This window comes from Amblyomma mixtum, chromosome 8 (assembly GCF_055824585.1).
Source record: "Amblyomma mixtum isolate Tamu chromosome 8, ASM5582458v1, whole genome shotgun sequence".
Taxonomy (NCBI): Eukaryota; Metazoa; Arthropoda; class Arachnida; order Ixodida; family Ixodidae; genus Amblyomma; species Amblyomma mixtum.
In genome coordinates, this window is record NC_143019.1 from 92,136,422 (window position 1) to 92,156,824 (window position 20,403).

The 20,403-nt window shown below is 43.5% G+C and overlaps 1 protein-coding gene across 1 annotated transcript; it reads left to right on the forward strand.

Annotated features, from left to right (window-relative positions):
- Positions 1 to 7,838: 7,838 nt before the first annotated feature.
- LOC149333503 (salivary cystatin-L-like) lies at positions 7,839 to 19,927 on the forward strand. Its single transcript, XM_089557738.1, has 4 exons — positions 7,839 to 7,926; positions 15,913 to 16,164; positions 17,868 to 17,975; positions 19,829 to 19,927. Exons 2-4 carry the CDS (start codon positions 15,919 to 15,921, stop codon positions 19,925 to 19,927), a joined length of 453 nt encoding a protein of 150 aa, XP_089413864.1. The 5' UTR covers positions 7,839 to 7,926; positions 15,913 to 15,918.
- Positions 19,928 to 20,403: the final 476 nt, after the last annotated feature.

The following is a 20,403-nucleotide window of genomic DNA, read 5'->3' on the forward strand; positions in this document are numbered from 1 at the left end:
GACATTTGCAGAACGCTGCCAAACCGTGGATATACAGAGCGGGGCCTCAAAAAAGGTAAATTAACGCAATCGAGCTTTTTGTTGACTGCTTACAACTTGTTTTGGCATGAGCAAGCCCCATCAAGCGTTCGTCATTTCACCTTCTTCGGCCTATATATAGGCCTTGACGGAAGTTTTTGATAGCGTACTGACCAGGACAATGTGTTTCACGAACGCAGTGGAGAGTGAGGACTTCGTTAGCATCGAGCACGCAACAAACTTTGAAGTAGACTCCGAGTCACTACTCTAATATTAGCGGGAAAATATTATGCACACGTAACTAACGAAATATGACAATGTGCCCCAAATCACTCCTTTTCCAGACATTACCATGAAATATAGCGAATAGATAGGGAAGCCAGCCTTATATCCAGCGTTTGGACAAGAAACTGACAGTGGCAATTATTTTAGCATTTTACGGCCCCTGTTAAGCAGTGCTAACGAAATTGATTTTGTTAGGTCAACAATCCCTACATTCTGTGATGGCATTCTGCTGAGACATCTTCAAATTACTGGTTACCAACTTCACAACAAACAAGATGTGCTAATTGGTGGTCCATGGAATTCAGATAAATTATTTGAAGTGGGAAATAAATTTTCCTGTAGACAAAAGTGTAGCCTGCAATATCTGTTCGCCATACGTTTAACGCCGTGAAAGGTTTTGCGACAGAACTATGGCTGACAGAGGAGAGTTGCTGCGCCAAATGTCAGTTTGAATTATCTTTGTCGCCCTATTTGCTATGAACAAATGTGGAAAAGCAACAGAGTGGTTAAGGAAAAAAAAATAGCATTTTATCACACAAACAAAAAAAAATATTTGTTGCCGTCATGAGGTACCCTATATTACCTGTCTTCGTCCCGTTGTATTTTGATTTGGTCTGGCTGAAATACTTAATTCATGCGTCGGAGTAAACTTAGTGCTTTTGTTAACTTCGTGCATGTCAGTAAGACACACCCGAATGCAGGAAAATTTTTATCTTCCCGATTTTGGCATTGCAACTTATTCATTCTAGGCATTTTCTCAGTTCATGTCAATAGAAATATAGCTCATTGAACACGTGGAAATTTTAATATTGGCTGCGCGGAGAACTATATATTTCTGGGTGCTTAAAGAGCACGTGTCAAACAGATGATTGCGCAGATTAAATATGGTTGCGCTTTGAGTAATTTAGATTTCTAGCAACGGTTAGAAGGTTGTAGTTCCCTACCCATGCTTCCTGCCCAGTCAGTACTGGCAGAGGCCGGCTGTTCTCGTGCTTTCGCAGACGTATTTGTATTCTTTAGGTTCGTAAGAATTTATATATTTATTTGAAGTACCCTCCGGCACTATGGCATATTAGAAGCGAGTGGTTATACAGAGTAACAAAACATAGAAGTATGAACGTAATTTTACAGAAGGTTGCTAGTTATACATAGTTAGTAAGTGCATTCATGAAATAAACGGTGGTCATTAATCAGTGCCAGTGGTTCGTGAAGGGGATTCCACTCGACGGATGTCCGCGGTGAAAACAAACGAAAGTAGGTTTTCGTTGTACATAATGGTATTCCAACTGTCTGCCTTTGAGGCTGTTGATAACGTTCTCTTTTAGTGGGTACGCTAATACCAGTGCTGTTAGTACTATGAGCCTTATCTGTGAATGAATACGGTGGACGTTGAAGCTCCTTTGATCATTTATATCTCTTGTATACCTTTTAAGCTTGCGATACAGGCCCACATTGAGCTTCGCTTGTGTGTACTGCTCATATCTCTCAGTGCAATTTTTTAATTAACACCGTACTGCTCTTGTAGTCTGCCAATCCCACGTTAAAACCCGTTGGATTAGCGTCAACGAGAAATTTGACGATACTGCCGCGATTCTCTGTATTGTTTAAAGAAGTAAAAAGCAGCGCAGCGATGACGTAAAAGACAGAACAAAGAAGGAGGGCAAGCGCTGACTACCAACTGAGGTTTATTGGAAAGAACAGGTATTAGAACTCTCCAAAAAGAACCAGGACGCATGCTTCTCCGCAAGCATTTCTAATCATGGGAATGAAGATACCTAATCTCAAAGTCATAAAAAAGCTCCGAGGCTGTGCTTAGAAACGTGTCACCATTCACGTGGATGTGATACACCTAACACAGTTCACTTGTTAATATATCCCTTTGCCTGCAAACAACTATTGTCGCATGGAAAAGAGGTGTGCACTTTTTTTTCCTCAGTTGTTAGACAGCGCTTGCCCTTCATCTTTCCTCTGCCTTGTCCGTCCTCGCTGCACTGTTCTTCAATATGCATCAACTCGCTCAGTTTTCGGTTCTTCTGCGTACTGTTCGTTTGTTCATTCTTCAAAGCCGTCCGCACGCGGCTTTGTGGCTTTAGTTGTGATGCAAGACGCCACCAGGCCACCGGGCCATTGGGAGGCCATCCTGCTTTACATAGTCTTCAGCTACAACACCGCCGTGCAGGAGACCACCCAGATGACGCCTTTTAGGTTCGTCCATTGCAGGGAGGTCATGACCACACTAGATGTCATGTTACCGAACGCTAGCAATGAATACAACGTCGACGACCTCGGCGCCTACATTCAGCCTGCAAAAGAAGCCTGAAGACTTGCCCGATCACATAACAACGACCAGGAGCAGACCGACGCCTGACGCTAAAACCTACGAAGACGCAACACGGAATTCAAGCCAGGAGACCATGTCTTGCTTTGGACGCCAATTCGCCCGTGTGGTCTGAGTGAAAAACTTCTGCGCCGCTATTGCGGCCCCTGCGAGGTTCATCGTGGGCTAGGTGAACTGGGCTATGAAGCAGTCATTGAGAAAACGACTTCATCTCCGCGACGCCGCGTACTACCAGTAGCTGTCCATGTCCGTTTAAAGCAGTATTGTGCGCGCCAAAGGACGCTGTGTTTCCGCGATCGGTGTTTCTTGCGCACAGTCTGTTTTATTTTCTGGGCCCCTTATTGGTTTTAAACGATCGGGTTTATGGTTCTTTGAGAGGAGAGTAATGCTACGAATTTTTTGTACTGTTTTTTTTTAATCTTCAAAGCCACCGCACGCAGCTTTATCGCTTTGTGTGTGAAGCAAAATGCGATGAGATTTACCTCGAACCATCGCATCCAGGCAGATCTAATTCAAGCTTGTTCCGGACTTTTGTAGTAGCTTTGCACGCCGTATCTCGAGAGTTCGCTATCAGCTTTAAATTCAGCACGGCAAAGAGCGGCGGGCATTCTGTTTAACGACTGCTGAGCACGCTTGTTGCTTTCGTCGCCATCGAGTAACTCAGTTCAATGCGGCGCAGGTGAGCCCAATAAAGTTTCGTTTGGAAGCCTTCTTTAGCTGTGTTCCTCACTGCCAGACATGCTGTCACTACTCCGTGACAATATTTATGTGGCCTTTGCAAGCTTCTTGAAGAATAATCCTTTAAGCCTTCACCTTTGTACATCGATTGCGATTTCATTAAATTAGGTAAGGGCGCGATTGTAAATAAGTGTCTGGTCATAGTATTCTGCTAACAGGAATTTTCTCGCGGGGTTGCACCATTGCGAAGGCACGATCGAAGTATTTTAAGGGGTATGGGGGGGCTAAAGTCACAACTTTCGCGAAAAAAATTTTTTTTTTAAATTGGAGTGCTTTTGCATTCCTGATAAAACAAGGAAACATCCCAACATGCCTGGTTGTTATGTTCGAAAAATAAAACACAATTCATTTCACGAGGTGTTAGTGCGCCTTTATCATCAGAAGCGGCTATAAGCGCTTTAGTTTCAAGACGCTCCCAAAGAAGTGGCAAGAAACTGAAGGTAGAATGAACATCCACAATGGAAATATGTTTTTCGACCTTTGTAGTCTTGGGAGTCCTTCTACTGGGACTACAGCAGATCACTAACTAAAACTAAAAACGAACGCATGCTTTTGGTCGTGACAACTACGGATCGGCTGGCAAGTCGACATAGAAGCCTGGATTGGCGCAAACACAGTACTTGAGCTTCCAACGCTGTTTTGGAGCCACACATAGTCTCACTAAGCCAGAGCTTGTGCCGGCTTTGCTCAATACTGGTCGTTTGTTTATCTTTCCAACAAACCAAGCAGTGAAGGAAATCATGAGCGGAGACAAGGACGCTGGACAGCTCTTAATCTTAAAGAAAGAAGAAGACTTGAAGCAACTGCCGCACATCAGCGTCGTGTTAGAAAAGGAGGGCCCAACCAATGCAGCAGGGCGCTTTGATTATATATTTCTGGCCATTAAATAAAAAGGTATATACTGAACCTTTGATCCTATTTTCCTAAGTTCGCACTTTTTCGAAAACACTACCGCTAGTAAATAATTTATTTACAAACTACTTCGCGAAAAGTTGTTTCCTGGGCGGTTTCTAAACCAAAAATTTTTAAAGAACAAGACGAGGTAGGTTTCAGATCCCTAAATTTTTTTGACTGATAAACAATTACCAGATGTCTGAAATTTAATGACAACAAAGAAAATAAATTTAGCTTGTAAAGCTATGTTCATTTTGCATAACAATCACGCAACTGGGCTTATCCTGCACAGAAACTGCCTAGAAGGTTCGGAAGCACAAACTGTGTATCGGAACTTCTTTTCACATCATTGTTTTTGTCAACTGCCAAACCTAACTGCCATATACGGCTGTTCTAAGTTTCTTTTTCTGTTCGTCCCGTGATAATAAAATTCAGAATACAATTTAACGACAAGAATCTAAACCATCTCTGAACTTTTTATGTTAACTGCTGCAGCAGCTCAAAAGTTCACTCTTCAGCCTATGATCTTTCATTAAATGGAGCCTTTGAAAACATAAAAACGTAGGAATCAAGGAGATAAGATTTCGACAAGTGATAAGAAGAAATGCATGAAAAGAGCACCGCAATTTTCTATTGGTGTATAAAAGTCGAAGTGGCTTATGAGTACATTGCCATCCCTCTTTATTGCAGCCTTGTTTGACTACTGAAAACGTCAACTGCCAGCCATAAAACAGCCACAAAATTGTCCCATTCAATCAGGTTTATTTACTTTAAGTGCACGTTGGATGAACAGGCACTATTTAATGCGCCGCCGCGGTGGCTCAGCGGTGATGGCGCTCAGCTGCTGACCCAAAAGACGCGGGTTCGATCCCGGCCGCGGCGGCTAGAATTTCTTTGGAGGAGAAATTCTAGAGGCCCGTGTACTGTGCGATGTCAGTGCACGTTAAAGAACCCCAGGTGGTCGAAATTTTTGGAGCCCTCCACTACGGCGTCTCTCATAGCCTTAGTCGCTTTGGGACGTTAAACCCCATAAACCAAACCAAACCACTATTTAATGCAAATATTAGGCGCGTATTACGCGAGAGCATCTTCCACAATAAGCGGGTCAGTCCGGATACAATGACTTCAAAAGCTACACTTCAAGAGTGAGAATATTTTGACTCTGGAACAAGACATGATTAATATTCACGGAAATCAGTGTTGAAGGCGTTACCGAAAAAAAGTAACTAAATGCGTTACTCGTTACGCTGAAAAAATAAGAACGCGTTACCGCCCCGCGTTACCTACAAAAATAAGGTAACGCGTTACCGTTACCGTTACCGAAAAAAAGTATCGCTCGTTACTTTGCCGTTACTCCATGCCTATAAATTTTAATCAGTGCGTCTTCACTGCAACTGTATCCTGTAACTCGTCTCCTCTGCAAGGCTTGTTTTCCAACCAAAAGATCTCCAACCCAGACGACACGCTCATATTCTTCAAGCGAACGAAAACTCCGGATGGTCGCACTCTGCTTGCAACAGAGTCTAGGCAGGAAAAGGAGGGAGACCGTCTTTTGTCACAGTGCTGTGGAGAGTGGGTTGTTCTCTGTTCTGGCTATGGAAGAACGGGGGGGGGGGGGGGGGGTTGACTATGAAGGAAGAAAGTTGGAGCGACAGTGTTGTTACGCTGAAAATTTTTAGAGAGTTTAGTATGACGTAGCTCACTACTCCTGGCACAGGAACAAAGGCCCATTTGCTTTTTTCTCTACTTCGGTGCTACAGCGAATTGACTGCAATCTTCTTTTCTGTGCTGTCCCATTGTACTTATTCGACGGCTATCTAGGGCCATCTTGAAGTAAATTGGCGATTTTCCTGAGTTTACTCAGAAGAGGGAACTGCTTCCTGAGACCTTTTGATTGGAAAAAGAGCTTACGGAGAAACTGACTGACAGATTTCTGCAAATGGTCCACTGGTGGCTCGGCATGCGTCCACTGTTTATAGATTTGTGTGTGTGAGTGGTTTTGAGGTGAAGGCAAGTGTGTGAATGTTCGTGCTTTTTTTTTTTTGGTGGAGTGCGTGGTCAAGAGCAGGTGTTTTCTGGCATGCACGCGAGCTGCAACAAGGGTCATCGAGAGCACCTGCAGATTTTTTTATTTGCAACATCATTTTTGGCGTTATTTTCTTCTGAAAAAGAGGCAGAGGGGGGGACAGTTGAAATAAAAAGTAACTAGTAACGTGACACCTCACGTTACCGAAAAATGTTAACGTAAGTACGCAACCCGTTACAGCTCCGAAATGGTAACAAGCACGTTACTAAGTTACCGAAAAAAGTAACGAGTTACCGGTAACGCCGTTACTTGTAACGCGTTACCGACAACACTGACGGTAATGTTAATACATTAGACTTAAAAAAAATTCCGTCACTTTAGACTTCTAGCAAGCAATACTATACGGTCTTTATAGCTTTTGAACTGCCCTAAATAATGGGCACTCACTGTTTGTCCGTACTCTGTTGGCGCATAACTGAATGGCTGGACAGGCTACTCAACAAACCTGCAGCGCAAAGTACCCGCTATGGCTTACATGCACGCTTTCAGCTCGCCTGATGATTGCGCTGTCATGTTTGCGAAACCTGAAAACAAGGCGAAGTTTTATTCCAGTACATGGGTAGGATAAACAGGGCTTTCACCCGCATGGCGGGTTCACTGAGAGCGCCTGCGGAGAAGAAAATATCATATTGACAAAAAGGATAACATGGCTTCTCCATGCTCAGCGTGATGAAACTCGTTCAATACAAGCCTTTCTTACGTTCCGGAAGAAAATGCTGACACTTCATACTTCTTGTAGTACGTATACCTCACCACCTCTTTCTCCTCTTTCTTTCTACACACTCGTGTGTGACGAGTTCCGTCAGCTTCATGATTTGGCTGCCAGTTGATAGGAAACTGCCATTTGGTGAAGCCTTGCAAATTTTCATGGGGATTGAACACGGAATGGGATATTGGAATAAGTAAGTTCTGATAGATTTAGTTTCTCACTATTTCTTTCAGAAAAAAATTGGGTGCAGAAAATAAGTATTTTATGTCCTTGATGTGCCGTATAAGATCCACAAAGGAAAAGGAAAACTTACTGTGTCTTCCGGGCTTCCCAATACAACAACGCATTCGTTTCTACTTGCATATTTAGCGGGCATATGGTCACTGAGGTCCAAGATGTCACGTGTGACAGGTCATGTAGCTCAAGCGAGAATTTTCTTTCCCCGTTTTCAAGCGCCCTTCCCGCATATGTCAAGCAGTTGTGGAGCTAACCACAAATCGTATAAGGACCACGCCGCGTCCAAAGCTCTTTTCGCCGGGCGTGTTTTTCAGGCCACCTGTATACTGATACACATAAACATCTCACATTCAGACTGTGACTGGCGCAAAGTAAAGCATTCACCGAATCATGGACCGTCAGGAGAATTTAGGGTCTCAAAAGTCTACAGGGTGCTAAAAGAGCAAAGTTTGAGCTTGAATTCAAAGGAACGAAAAGACGCCTTAGCGTTCTCTCATTGCAGGCCTTCAGAACGCCATTTTTCAGTTTTTTCTCGCCAGGAGGGATTAAAACCTGGAAATCTCTGATGCGGAACCAGAGCGGCCACTACCCACCAACAGTGCCGTTGCTTGCGTCTGCTTGGTAAGTAGTATCCAAGTCGTAGAGGTCTTAAAATGCACTACCGTAACTTAGTGAGCCTTGTCTGTCATTTTAATCATCTTAAGCAAATGTATAGTCCTGGTTAATTTATGCATTCTGTACATGCAGTGAACCCAGACGCTGCACTTCATCCTGAACATAGTTTGCCCTTATTCCTATTATTCACTTTGAGAAGAAAGTAAAACAAAAATGATGTCTTTTCTAATCTGCAAAGTAGTTTACGTTTTGAGTTCAATTATCATTTACGCAGTAGGTTAAACTAGCTTTTTACGAAGTTATGAAGGCCTCCTCTTTGTAGGCAGCAGTTACCACCACCGAGGTATATAGCTGAGCTTCAGCCGCTACCCTTTTGCTCCGAAGGCTTAAAATGCGAGCCGTACGCGAGATGCAAGCCTCTAGAGTACTGCGTCGTTCGGATGCAAGTCGACGGTTGCAAAACTACCTGTATGAAGAAAGGACTGGGAATGGAGCTTGGACGGATAAGCAGACACCTGTTATATTTGAAATCAAAATTAAGTGGGAGTAATAAAAAATAGTATGTGCTATTGCAAAAACAGCGTTGAATACAGCTCAAAATACGGTCTTCTGTCACAATCAACTGTTTTTGTGCGCTACCACTCATAGCCACCATTCCCTGCATTTAGCTGTTGTGTGTTTGTCTCTGTCTGAAACCGGCTTTGTTTGAAGTCGGTTTGTTCGTCTGAAGACGATAGGTAGGCTGGAAATACTCACCTGCCCACTGAGTGCTGGGCAGGTGAGGACTTGTAGACTGCCTGCCGTGCCAGACAGAAGCTCTATTAATCGTGAGAGGCTGCTCGTGAAGAGCAACCTGGGTGGCAACCCAAGCAAACAACCCAAATCCATCCGATGGGAGCACCTACAAGAGAGGGGCAGTGGTGCATCGCCTGACCACTGCACCACTGTGCCAGGAATGCTAGGAAGACTTCCAGGATATGTAATAAGGGAGTAATTGCTCACTGATAACCACCCGAGCGCAGCCATCAGTAGCTAATGGTTACATCTGCCGCGTAAGCTCACTGGTTATGGCACTCGGCACCTGCGACGGAAGGTGCGGTTCAGGCACGGCCTCTGCAGCCACCTTTCGATGGAGGAAATGCTGGAGGCGAGTTTACTATACGATATCAGTGCCAGTTAAAGCATCCTGTGTTGTCAGAATTATCCGTACCACTCCACTACAACGTCCCCCTCCCCTCCAGCCTGAGTGGCTTTATATGTTAAATCCCTTAAAAAAAACGACACCAGGAATCCATTGGTACGTTTTTAAGCGTAGATCAGCATACATAGTACGTATAGAGTAATTTCACCTAAGATGTTCTGCAGTTTTTGAAAATAAGGTTTCTGAGCTACAAAAACACTTTTTTCGGCATACCATTATCAGCGGTGTAGCGCTTCAGACTGCAGCTAAGCCATGCTAACAAGAAGGCGCGATAATTGTATTGACTACTGAACTTTTTTAAGTAAGTTTCCCTATGTATTTAAAAACCAGTAGCCCAGCCTAATTAACATCTTTAGCAGTTCTTAGAACTTAGAAAACGCAGTTACCCTTACGGTGTGACCCAAAAAATTTGAACTTCTAGTGCAATGTGATTTCATTTTGCGAGCAAAGGCCTGAGGCAGAGGTTAATCTGTCCTTTAAAGAGGACGCACAGGACAGGCAGCAGACAGTGGAAAAAAGAAAGCCACAAATTTTGAAGTTCACCGTCTTCAAATATAGCGAAATTGACTTGGCACCACCCATAAAACTTAAAAAAGAACTCCCTTCTCTATTAGCGAAGATTATTCTCAAACGTGTTCGTTAGGCATAGAAATGCTCACATGCATATCCCCTGGAACTACAAGAGCAGTACACACTTACTTATAACAAGCTGGTGAAAGGGTAAAAAAGTTACACTTATTACGCATGTACCGGTTATATTTGAAAATGCACCGATTAAGAACTAAGGCATCTTTCTTCCTACTCTAGAAGGAATAGAACTGGTTGGTTGGTTTATGGGGTTTATCCCAAAGCGACTAAGGCTATGAGAGACACCGTAGTGGAGGGCTCCGGAAATTTCGACCACCTGGGGTTCTTTAAAGTGCACTGACATCGCACAGTACACGGGCCTCGAATTTCTCCTCCAAAGAAATTCAGCCGCCGCGGCCGGGATCGAACCCGCGTCTTTCGGGCCAGCAGCTGAGCACCATAGCCACTGAGCCACCGCGGCGGCGGAATAGAACTGAATACCTCTATTATAATCTCATAAACGGACGAAGCCTCAAGGAAAAAAAAAAAAAAAGCTGACTTCGCTAGCCTATTGGTGACATCAGAGTTTGACATTATCTTCGCCGAATCTTGGTCGTATTCTGACATTGCCGTTATGAAGTTTTTCCGTCAGGCCACGTTCCACATTTGAACACCCTAAATGTGCATGGATGGGGGGTCGATATTCCTGTTTGTGATACCATCAAAAGCACGCCATTCAGCAGTCAACACACCAGAATCTCTATGGTGCACGCTACGTCTTTGAAAGCAACGCCATTGTAATCGCTTTTTTCTACAGACAACCTAATTTATAACAGTTTTGAACCATTTATCAGTCTTTAAACGTAGCTCTCAGTCTAGTCATGTGAAACCGTAGTTCTAGGAAGGGATCTCAACGTACGAGACGTTTTGCAGCATGATCAAAGCTTGGTTAGTTGGTTTACGGGGTTTCACTTCCCCAAGCGGCAGTGGCTTGATAAACGCCGTAGTGAATGGCTCCGGAAATTTCGACCACCTGTTGTTCTTTAACGTGCACTGACATCGCACAGTACACAGGCCTCTAGCATATTGCTGCGATCTGAATGCAACCAAAGCAGCGGGGTTCAAATTCGCGTCTTTCGCATCAGCAGCCGATCGCCATAACCACTGAGCCACTACGGCGGCCAGGTCAATGCTTCAGTCTACTTTCTGCGACCTAGTCACTACCGATGGGCTCACCCAGATCGTTGATTTTCTTATTTTCCTTAGATTTACAGATGGAAATTAGTTAGATTTAGTTTTTGATAATAAGAGCGACACAAAAGACACGATTTCACCACTACCAGGGAGCAGTAATCCTGAAGTAGTTGCATGCATTATTAGTTAGAGAATAATATAATGCAACAGACTGCTGCCGGGAAAGATATTTTTCTATGGGTAGCGAAACCATATGGCTACCTCTAATCAGTTAAGAAATTTCCTTCCCAAAAATGAGCATTATAGTTAATTTGGGAGCATCGACCTCGTGGGAACATATTTAAGAATAAATAGATGTCATTCGCATGAGATGTTTCAAATGGAGTGGGTTCTGATTGACGGGCGCAAGCATAAGACTGGGATCAGAAGCGCTTAGCTTTCATACATTTAGAAACTCATATTTATCAGATATACTTCAAGACAGGCAACCCAAGTTGCCCACAAATGTAAAAGTAATCGGCCTTAAAAATAAACAAGTTGGATTGCAAATATTCCATATCTTTTAGCCTTAATCGATAAAATCAAAACAAATTCCAAAGCAGTCCGTCGATATGTTAAGAGCAATAAGGATAGCATTGTTTTCCCAGCCATCGCAAGTGTTGGCAACCTAATCAAAGATGACAAAAGTTAAGCCAGTGTTTTCCGTCCTTTTTTACTAAATCCTGTAGCGTTGCTTTTCGAGATCCCGATACAATTACCGGAAATGGTAAACATTGCCGTGAGAGAGGAGTGAAAATATTGTTGTGCAATCTTATAACCTTCGTTCAGCCATAACTTGACGTCGTTTATAATCACATTTTGAAAAGCTCTTCAAGAGAGGCTGCGTCTTTCTTAGTCACAGTATTCAAAAAATCACTTCAAGTAAAAAACAGCCCTAAGATTGGAAGCCAGTCAAAGTGACGCCGATATTTAAGGGCGGCTATCATAGACATGTTTTCAGTTACAGGCCAGTCCTTAGCTGCCGTTGGCTGTAAGGCACTCGGACATATTCCCTAGTCTAATCCGATGATGCACTTCAGGGAAAATACCTTTTTTCCTGTGCTCAGCTTCGCATTCGCGCAGGTTTTTCGTGCGTAAAGCAACTAATGGAGTTTGCGCATGACATTGCAGCCAGTTTGGATCATAGTAAACAAGTGGATGCACTTTTTTTTACTCTCAGAAATCACTTAATGTCCCGCAGAATCTCCGCAAAATTATTAACCATGGGCATTCCTGAAAACTTTCAGGAATGGATGAAAGCATGTTTAGGCTTGCTCAAAAAGCAAGCTGTTCTTACTGGATTGACATCAGCTTCAATGCACGTGTTTTTGAGGTTGCCTCAAGGCTGTGTATTCAAGCCGCTTGTATTTATTGCTTCTATAATGTTTTAATAGCAGGCCCTAGATCCTTCATTACGGTATATGTCGATGACTCTGTTATGCAAGTCTTGGCGATTCGTGTTCTTTGCAGCGTGACTTGGACAACACATAGATCTGGTGCAACCGGGGGCAGATGGCATTGAATACTGGAAAATTCTATGACGCGGAGTTTACGAAGGACAAGAAAAAGCTTCCCAGTTGATACGAACTAAATCATATCGTACTCCGAACCACAGAACGCGTTGTATGCTTCGAAATTGCGTTTACTGAAACGCTGTACTGGTCTGTTGATGGCGATTTATTAGCCGTAAATTTACCGTCACCATCCCTTTTTCCAACAACATTTTTATATTATACGACAGCATTGAAAGCAAACTTGTAAATGATTAGCATTAAGGCAATTTTAGAATATGCATGCGTAACCTAGTGTCCGTACACTGAAATCCTCAGCATCAATATCTATGCTAATATACAAATATGCCCTGCAGTGCTGGTTCTAGTTGAGAAAAAGTCCTGCTCAAGAAAACTGAGTAGTGGTATCAGTATGTCATAGCTCAAATCAACATCGCTTTATTCATGCATACAACAGTTTCAGTGCGACTGAAAGTTCACGGAGAGTGGGATCTTGCGCTGTTTTTCTAGATACTTCGCTCTCTGGTGAAAAACATTGCAGGAGTGGTTACAAGAAAAAAACGAAGAACAGTGTATTATATCGAAATATGAAAAGGCAATGCAAAGAAAAACTCTTCAGGAGGTAAAATACGCAAGGGACCATCAAAGGTGTTCGAAGTTTCAGTTGGCATTGTTGCATTTTTCGGCTCTGTTTGCAATGAAAACGACAGTGTAGCGCAAGAGCTAGCATGTTTTGAGAACCCGCAAAGACAAAATGCGTGGATGCTCCGAAGATTCGTTTCATTCTGCATGCGCATGTAAGGGCCACCATTCTTTGTATTGGTGAGCTCCAAGTACCAGCTGGAAAGAATAGCTTCCCTGCAATCCGCTATTTTGATTTCCAGCAAAACAGCCAATCGATCCTAACATGATCGTGAGAATAGCAGTCGAGAGGCTTCACCTTCGCAAACAGTGCTCACAGCAGGAATCATACTCTACTGTACTGCATTTCTGACCATAAAGACGACAACGTGCGAGGTGATGTAGTCCCAGCAGAATATTGAACATGCTGAGGACATCAACATTTTTATGAAAGGTAGAAACTACAACAGCAGGAACATTCAGGAGCGAATGAAAAGAATAAAAAAGCGCTGCGTCAAGAGACGAATTATTACGAGCAACTAGAAAGGGCATTAACACGCAAACAACGCTGTTCTTTCTCCGAAGAAATTTGTTTCGGCCAGTGTTCTAGACCCACTGCTCCTTGAGCAAGCTGTCACACTTTCCTTGCGATATCAAATCAAGTACATTGATGTTCCTCAGACCGCTTGCTACAGTTATACGCGCAAGAGCACGGCATGGCGCTTGCAAATATCACGGAATTCAAGCCCACAAAATACGCTCGCCGAGCTGAGGAGAAAATTGGCACCAACGAAAGAGAAAAAACAAGCAAAGCGCCACAGCCGCGCATTTTTAAGGGCAACTGTTGTGGAACATGTCGCAAGAAAGCGGATGGAGAACCGGTTCTCATGGAAAAGGCGCGTAAGGGGCGATGAGGTGGCCCGGAGGCTTAAAAGATTTAAAGTTGTCGGAACATTCAAATTACCAATGTGCTTTTGAGTCACTGCGAAGCCCTCCCATGTTAGTTAAGGCGACTGGGCAACTAACTAGGGAGGGTGCATAGCGGGAAAGCAAGCCAAAGGGTACGAAGCAGGGCATGTTTCCAGAATGCCTAAGGGAAGAGGAAAGAGGGGCTTGTTATACATTTGTGGCTGTTGGCTTCGCTCTCTCTCTCTCTCACACACACACACACACACATACACACACATACGGCGGGCACAAGATAATCAGGGAATCGTGTTAAGTAGTAATTTCGTTAACTAATTTTTAATAATTAACTTTTTAATCATTGGAGTTAGGCGCCTAGTTGCAATTAGATGTTTGTAGCCGGTCGTTAGTAACAGCCATACCAGTTTTAGGGATTTCGAAAACGCGGTTATCCTTGGCGCCGTGGCCTGACAAAGTTTGTCTTTTTCGACTAGTTACGTGCACTGGAGGGGTCGGTTTGCCTGCATGCTTTTGGTAGCGCAGGTATTTTTCGCACGATGCAGCCAAATTTTTTCGAGCCACAGCGCCAGGGATAATCGCGTTTTCGAAATTCTGGTCTTTCTTTGGAATCTTGAAGAAAGCATTTCATTTCCATCACACCTCTAGCAAGAATTCCTGCGTAGGGTGCACACTTTAGCATTGCATGATTGGCGAAGTGTAATGTGTTGGTATAGTGTGATGCGGTAGAATGTGGAAAGTAAATTTGGAACTTACAGACTAGTCGTTTTGCATTTCACGTAGTTTTGATTTAGTAGTGTTAAATAAAGATATTGAGTGGCCACTTGGAAAACTGCATAGTTAAAAAGTTAAGAAGCAGAACTTCCTCGATTCGTCGCGTACGGTGTATTCCTGGTGGTGAAGCAAGAACTCCTTGCTTTTCGCGGCGCGTAGAGCCTGTTAACGATTTGTGCGTAGGTGAACTAGCTTATCACAACACTTGTTGCGGAAGGCTGCAAAGCTCGGGAAACGCCGCAGTAAGGCTTCTTAAAACAAAAGCTTTTGAAGATTATTAGCGGACGCAGTTCCATTGGCATGTTTCACAGGGTATTATGCCTGCATATTGCAGCCGCGCTAGAAATGATATGGAGTTCCACACTAACCAGTTTCGGATATCATCTAGGCAGTTAAAGGAACACTGCTATCGGCGGTTAGAAATCCTTCATGAAGATCGCCCATTCGATTGAAGAATCGATTGAAGAACTGAAGAACTGGCCAGAAAGGCTCTGCGCCACCATGCTACGCCGCTCTTTGTTTCTTCAGTTGGACGTTCCGTGTTGTAGTGCGGGCTATTGAAGGATGCCCAAGCATGACGGGCGATGCTAATCTGAAATTATATTTAGGTCATGCTAACTCGCACCCAAGGCCTCAGCTTTGAAGCGCAATGTGGGGCTTTGAAAGGATGCTTAGGCCATCTGAGACAATTATGTAATAAGTAAAATGGGACCTAATTGCGAGCTGGAAAGCTCAGCGGTTTCTGGCTCCGAAGACCTGCCAAAGTTCGCTGTAGGGAATGCGCAAAGGTGTAAAAAAATTCGCTGTGGCTTAGCTTTGTTAAGCCCGGTAATTGCGAATGCAATATCCGTACCTACGCCATGGTACAGCTGGTAGTGTAGCTGGTGGTGGTGCTTGTGGTTAGACTTGTGGTGATGCATCGGTTATACAATCCAATCCAATCCAAAGCAATCCAATCCAATCCAGTCCAATCCAATCTAATGTGATCGAATCTAATCCAACCAATGCAATCAAGGTCAAATGAAGGTCAATGGTGGTCACCGCCGCGGCACGATCGTGGTCACCCTGCAAAGTGCAAGTAGTATTGCTTTCGCAATAAAAGCGGATCACTGCCATTTGGCCATTGTTAAATTCCTCATATTTTTACTCCCGGTCACGCAGGAAGGCATGGAACGAAACAACGCTCACCGCACCTTCCAGATGTCGGCCGTCTTGATGCTTGTGCTGCTCCTTTGGGATACAAGAACTTGCTCGGCGCAGTTCGGTGGTGGACTGCAACCACCAGGAGCGTGGCAATACCAAGACATCAAAAACCCCTTTTTCGTATTACTGGCTCACTGGGCAGAAGAGCAGTCCGCGGAACCGGGTTCAACTCAGTACACAGTGACCAACATGCTCACCGCTGCTGCTCAGGTAGTACGAGTAGTAGACAACACTTCAGACGTAGAGCAAAACTGCCGTAAAACTAATGTACCACTCTTCTTTTCCTGCACAGCCTAACTGTAATAGCACTGTGACAGCAATGCAAGACATATACACAGGAAGGCATATACACAGGAATAACAGGAATGAAGTGATAGAATTCCTAATAGTGTGTGCGTTGATGCGACAGTGTATTAAATGGCTGCTTAATTATAAAAACACATGCTGTCATTAACGGCATAGTGATGAAGAAAAACCTATCAATAACTTTTCTGAAAAGCAGGAATGCATTTTTTCTCATAATTTTTTATTTCCTTGCGCGCTCATTTTCGTCCCTGCTTACCCCACTTCGATCGTCTCCGCGCTCCAAGCTGACTTCATAAAAGGAAAATTCATACCAGATTGGCACTGAGTGCCCCATTAATCTTAAACACCTGTCTTCTGTACAGAATCTATTTTTGCTGAGTATTACGTGCGTTCTCTCGGTCAGAGTGAGCGCCACGAGGGCTCGAAACAATCCGTTTCGTCACTGCGTTCAGACCGCTAAGCATGGTACTTCGCCAAGGAGCGTTTCAATTACATCGTGCTAGAAGGTGCACTCTGCCCACCACTCAGCGTGGCGGGGTGTTAAAGCTACGCCAACGACGCCTACGCCGCCCAGCCAGGAAATGTGCCGTTCACCGCTTTGGCTCCAAAACAGCATTCACATCTTTAAATCCTACTCTGTATATGAAGCCACGCATATCATATAGTGCTTACATCACCACGTTCGTTGGAGCTTGAGTTACCCACATTAGGGAGGCTAACCCTGATGCTCAAAAAGTACATGTAATCGATTAATAAGGAGATAGTTAGCACAGTAATGCAATGCACAGATTTCTGTGGAATCAGAAGTAAGGGGAAAAGTAAAAAAAAAAACAAATAGACGGCAACTATGGCACATATAGACTTTTTCATATTTGCCTTTTCGTGTGCAGCCATATTAGCACTGAACTGTGCCAGTAGCATTCTCATTGGCGGATTTCATAGAGGCATCTCTGTGAAATCTTTTGTCACGCGGAAGACAGCACGACTGAAAATCGCTTTCATAGAGCGGATTACCTGAATGCTAACATCCACACAGGCGAAACTCCGAACAAGAAAACACGCACTAGTTTAGTTTTTCAAAGCTTTTCCTCCATACGGCGGATGCAGCGAACTTGAACGTCTAAGGTTTAGGCCGAGTTCCTAATAAGAAGAGCAAATGCATTCATTTATCAATAGGTAATTAAAGATTTGGTCGTTTAGTGAACCAAAAAAATATCATCATCATTAGCCTCCATACGCCCGCTGCAGGGCAAAGGCCTCTCGCATGTCTCTCCAATTAACCCTGTTATTTATCACGCTTGGCTTCTCAGTTGTACATTCTGCAGAGTGATACGCAAGCGAAAAAAATTCTGAGAAGCATGAAAAACAGTAAAGATATTCACTGCAGAAAACGGGCCGTTGAACATGCGTGTACATAGTTATGCCACATTACTGCCCGTCTTAGTTTCACAGCGTGTTTTTATTTTATTGGGAAATCAATGCTCTGCTTTCAAGTGGCGTCAGTTTTGACTCCACGTCCCAAATCGCAGTAGAAAAAAGTCATGAATTTAGTTTTTCTTTGCTACTAACCATAAACGTTGACAATCCTTTCTTTCTCCTCGCATCAGGTCGTGGACGGCGGCACGAACTACAGGCTAACGTATATGAGAGCGGCAACGAATTGCAACTATGGTGAGGACCCGAACAGTGGCAACTGTCGCTTCATTCGCAGGAAGGTAATGAAAAAAAATGATTTCTGCATCAATCATACCTGTGGTTTTTAAAGCAGTAGATTCCTACGTTGCCTTCGTGAATACAAAGAGTCCAGGGCTTGGCTTTTCGTTCATGGTACAGAGCATTACAATTTTGTTGCAATTTCCAGAGCCCAAAAATGAAGAAACGAAATTTTTTTCTCACCCCAGGAGTTTTTTCTATAAAGAGACGTCGCAAACAGAAACAACTGCACGTTTCTCTTAAAGATGAGTAGCGGGCACATAAAATACAGACACAGGAAGACGGAAAGAGCACAAACTATCAACCGGATTTATTAACAACTCTGGGGCTTTTAAAGGCAGTATACACACGAGCCTAAAAAGGGGGCGCTTGTGTAGACTGCTTATAAGGGACGGTGTTCTTAATTAATCCAGTTGATAGTTTGCAATTTTTCTGTCTTCCTGCGTTGTTCGTGAGTCTGTCTTTTATATGCACGCCACTCGTCCTTAACAGGCAGCCTTGCACCCACCAGTCCAGCAAGAAGTTCTTCTAAACAGCACGTTCGGAGCACTGTGCTAAAAGCAGATTTTAAACAAGCGTTCTAGTGTATGAGGGTATATAATTCTTGATAGCACTGACACTGCCTAACCGACACCACACGCAGGAGAATTTGAGAACACTAGTTCTCGTGCATGCTGGTTCTCCAGATTTAGACCTAAAGTTTTATAGTTAGCCAGCGGCGATATTTTTTCCTACGGTCGAGCTCCATTTAAGACGTTTTCTAACTGTTCCCAAGTGCGCATTATTATGTGTGCTCCTTTGAATGAGAAGTGTTAAGGGTTGTACGCTTATATTTTAAATAAACGAGCGGTATGGCAGCGCTCTTCGAAGTGCCAGTGTGTCCATTGCATGTGTGCATCAAAGCAAAGTGGCAGATGAAGCCAGACAACCAGAAGTACCAGTTCTGGGTTCTACTAGGCCTGTGTCATTTTGCTTCGATGAGTGGCCGTTTGAGACGCACCCTCTATCCGAAGGGCGCAGCCATAACGCTGCGTGTTAAAACTGGAAGGGAGCTCCCCAATCATTTCTGCACTACTTATTAAACTTCTGCATAAATAAGCAGTGCTGGACTATAGCGACTAAACAGTACATAAAAGCACTAAAATTTTTCAATTTCAGATCGAGCGATTATTTACACCTGTGGACAACAAAACGGAACCAAATATTCTATACCATGAGTCAAAAACATGTATGCTACTAATGCGGATATAGCGTCAAAATATCAGTTCGAGCATTTATTTAAACCTGCGGCCCACAAAACTGTATCAAATCGTCTATACCATGAGTCAAAAACATACATGCTAGTAATGCGGTTATAGCGCGAAAATGACAAGAGCGCAGGGCCAGAGCAAGCAGCATAGCAAGGCTAAGGTGTTTCGTAATTGCAAGCACGACAATTGCTTAACAGGTATGTCTGCACCCACACTGTGTCCAAGATTGCGAATCGTAAAAAAACAACAGCAACACTAGATAAACACACTTGCCATTTCATGACATGCTGTGAATTAATTCTTTTCATTTTATCTATTGCAGAAGACTAGCAAACCACTACGCGAAATAAACTGTCTGTCCAGAAGCCAGCGTACAAACCACCCAAGACGTCGATACACTGGCAAAATTTTTTGTGGCACACATTACTTTTGCAAACGGTTCGATCTTGCAGCAGAAGAATCTTCTAGTAATGCAATTGCTCTCGCCAGCACAGAGCTTTATGTTCGTATTACGTATTTGATTTCAAGTAGCACCAGAACAAATTCTTTGTTACCAAGACAAACTTATGCGTCTCTCCTACTTAATCATCCCTTTTCTTTTTCAGCGGAAGGAATCATGCATGGTCGAACTGTACACCTCACCCAATTTGAGTGACAAGCGTTTGACTTTACACCACTGCCTTCCCGAAGGCGTTAGAACATAAGATGTCGACTGCAATCGACGGCCGGAATTGTTTTTTTGTCCTATTTTTCTACCAGAATGGTGAATAAACCTCTTTAAAAATCCTATGGAAATCATTCCTAAACTCAAAAAACGGTCGCTCTTTGAATAATAAGCCTGTTGTTTCCCGATGGAGAGAAATGTTACATCGACAGTTGCGTATCCTCAGTAGCAGGAGTGGTCGTTTTTTAAACGTACAATTCCAGCTTAAACCGCGAAAAATGCAATGAAGCGGAAACACTATCGTCCTTCTCTGTATGTCTTAAACTAAGGCATGTAAATAAACTGGCTTCATCACGATGATATAATTGCCGCAATTAAACTCTAACATTTTATACTACTTTAAGCGCCTAGAATACGAAAGTGTGCATCTCTGAAGCTTTACCTTATTGTTTGATTAGGGGTTTGCAATACAAATGCAAAACAAATGAACATCGACTTCGTAGATTATTCGCAGCA

Coding starts and splice junctions, on each gene's coding strand:
- LOC149333503 (XM_089557738.1), top strand. CDS start 15,919: ATGGAACGAAACAACGCTCACCGCACCTTCCAGATGTCGGCCGTCTTG. Junction 16,165..17,867: donor TGCTCACCGCTGCTGCTCAG/GTAGTACGAGTA, acceptor TCCTCGCATCAG/GTCGTGGACGGCGGCACGAA. Junction 17,976..19,828: donor GTCGCTTCATTCGCAGGAAG/GTAATGAAAAAA, acceptor TTTCTTTTTCAG/CGGAAGGAATCATGCATGGT.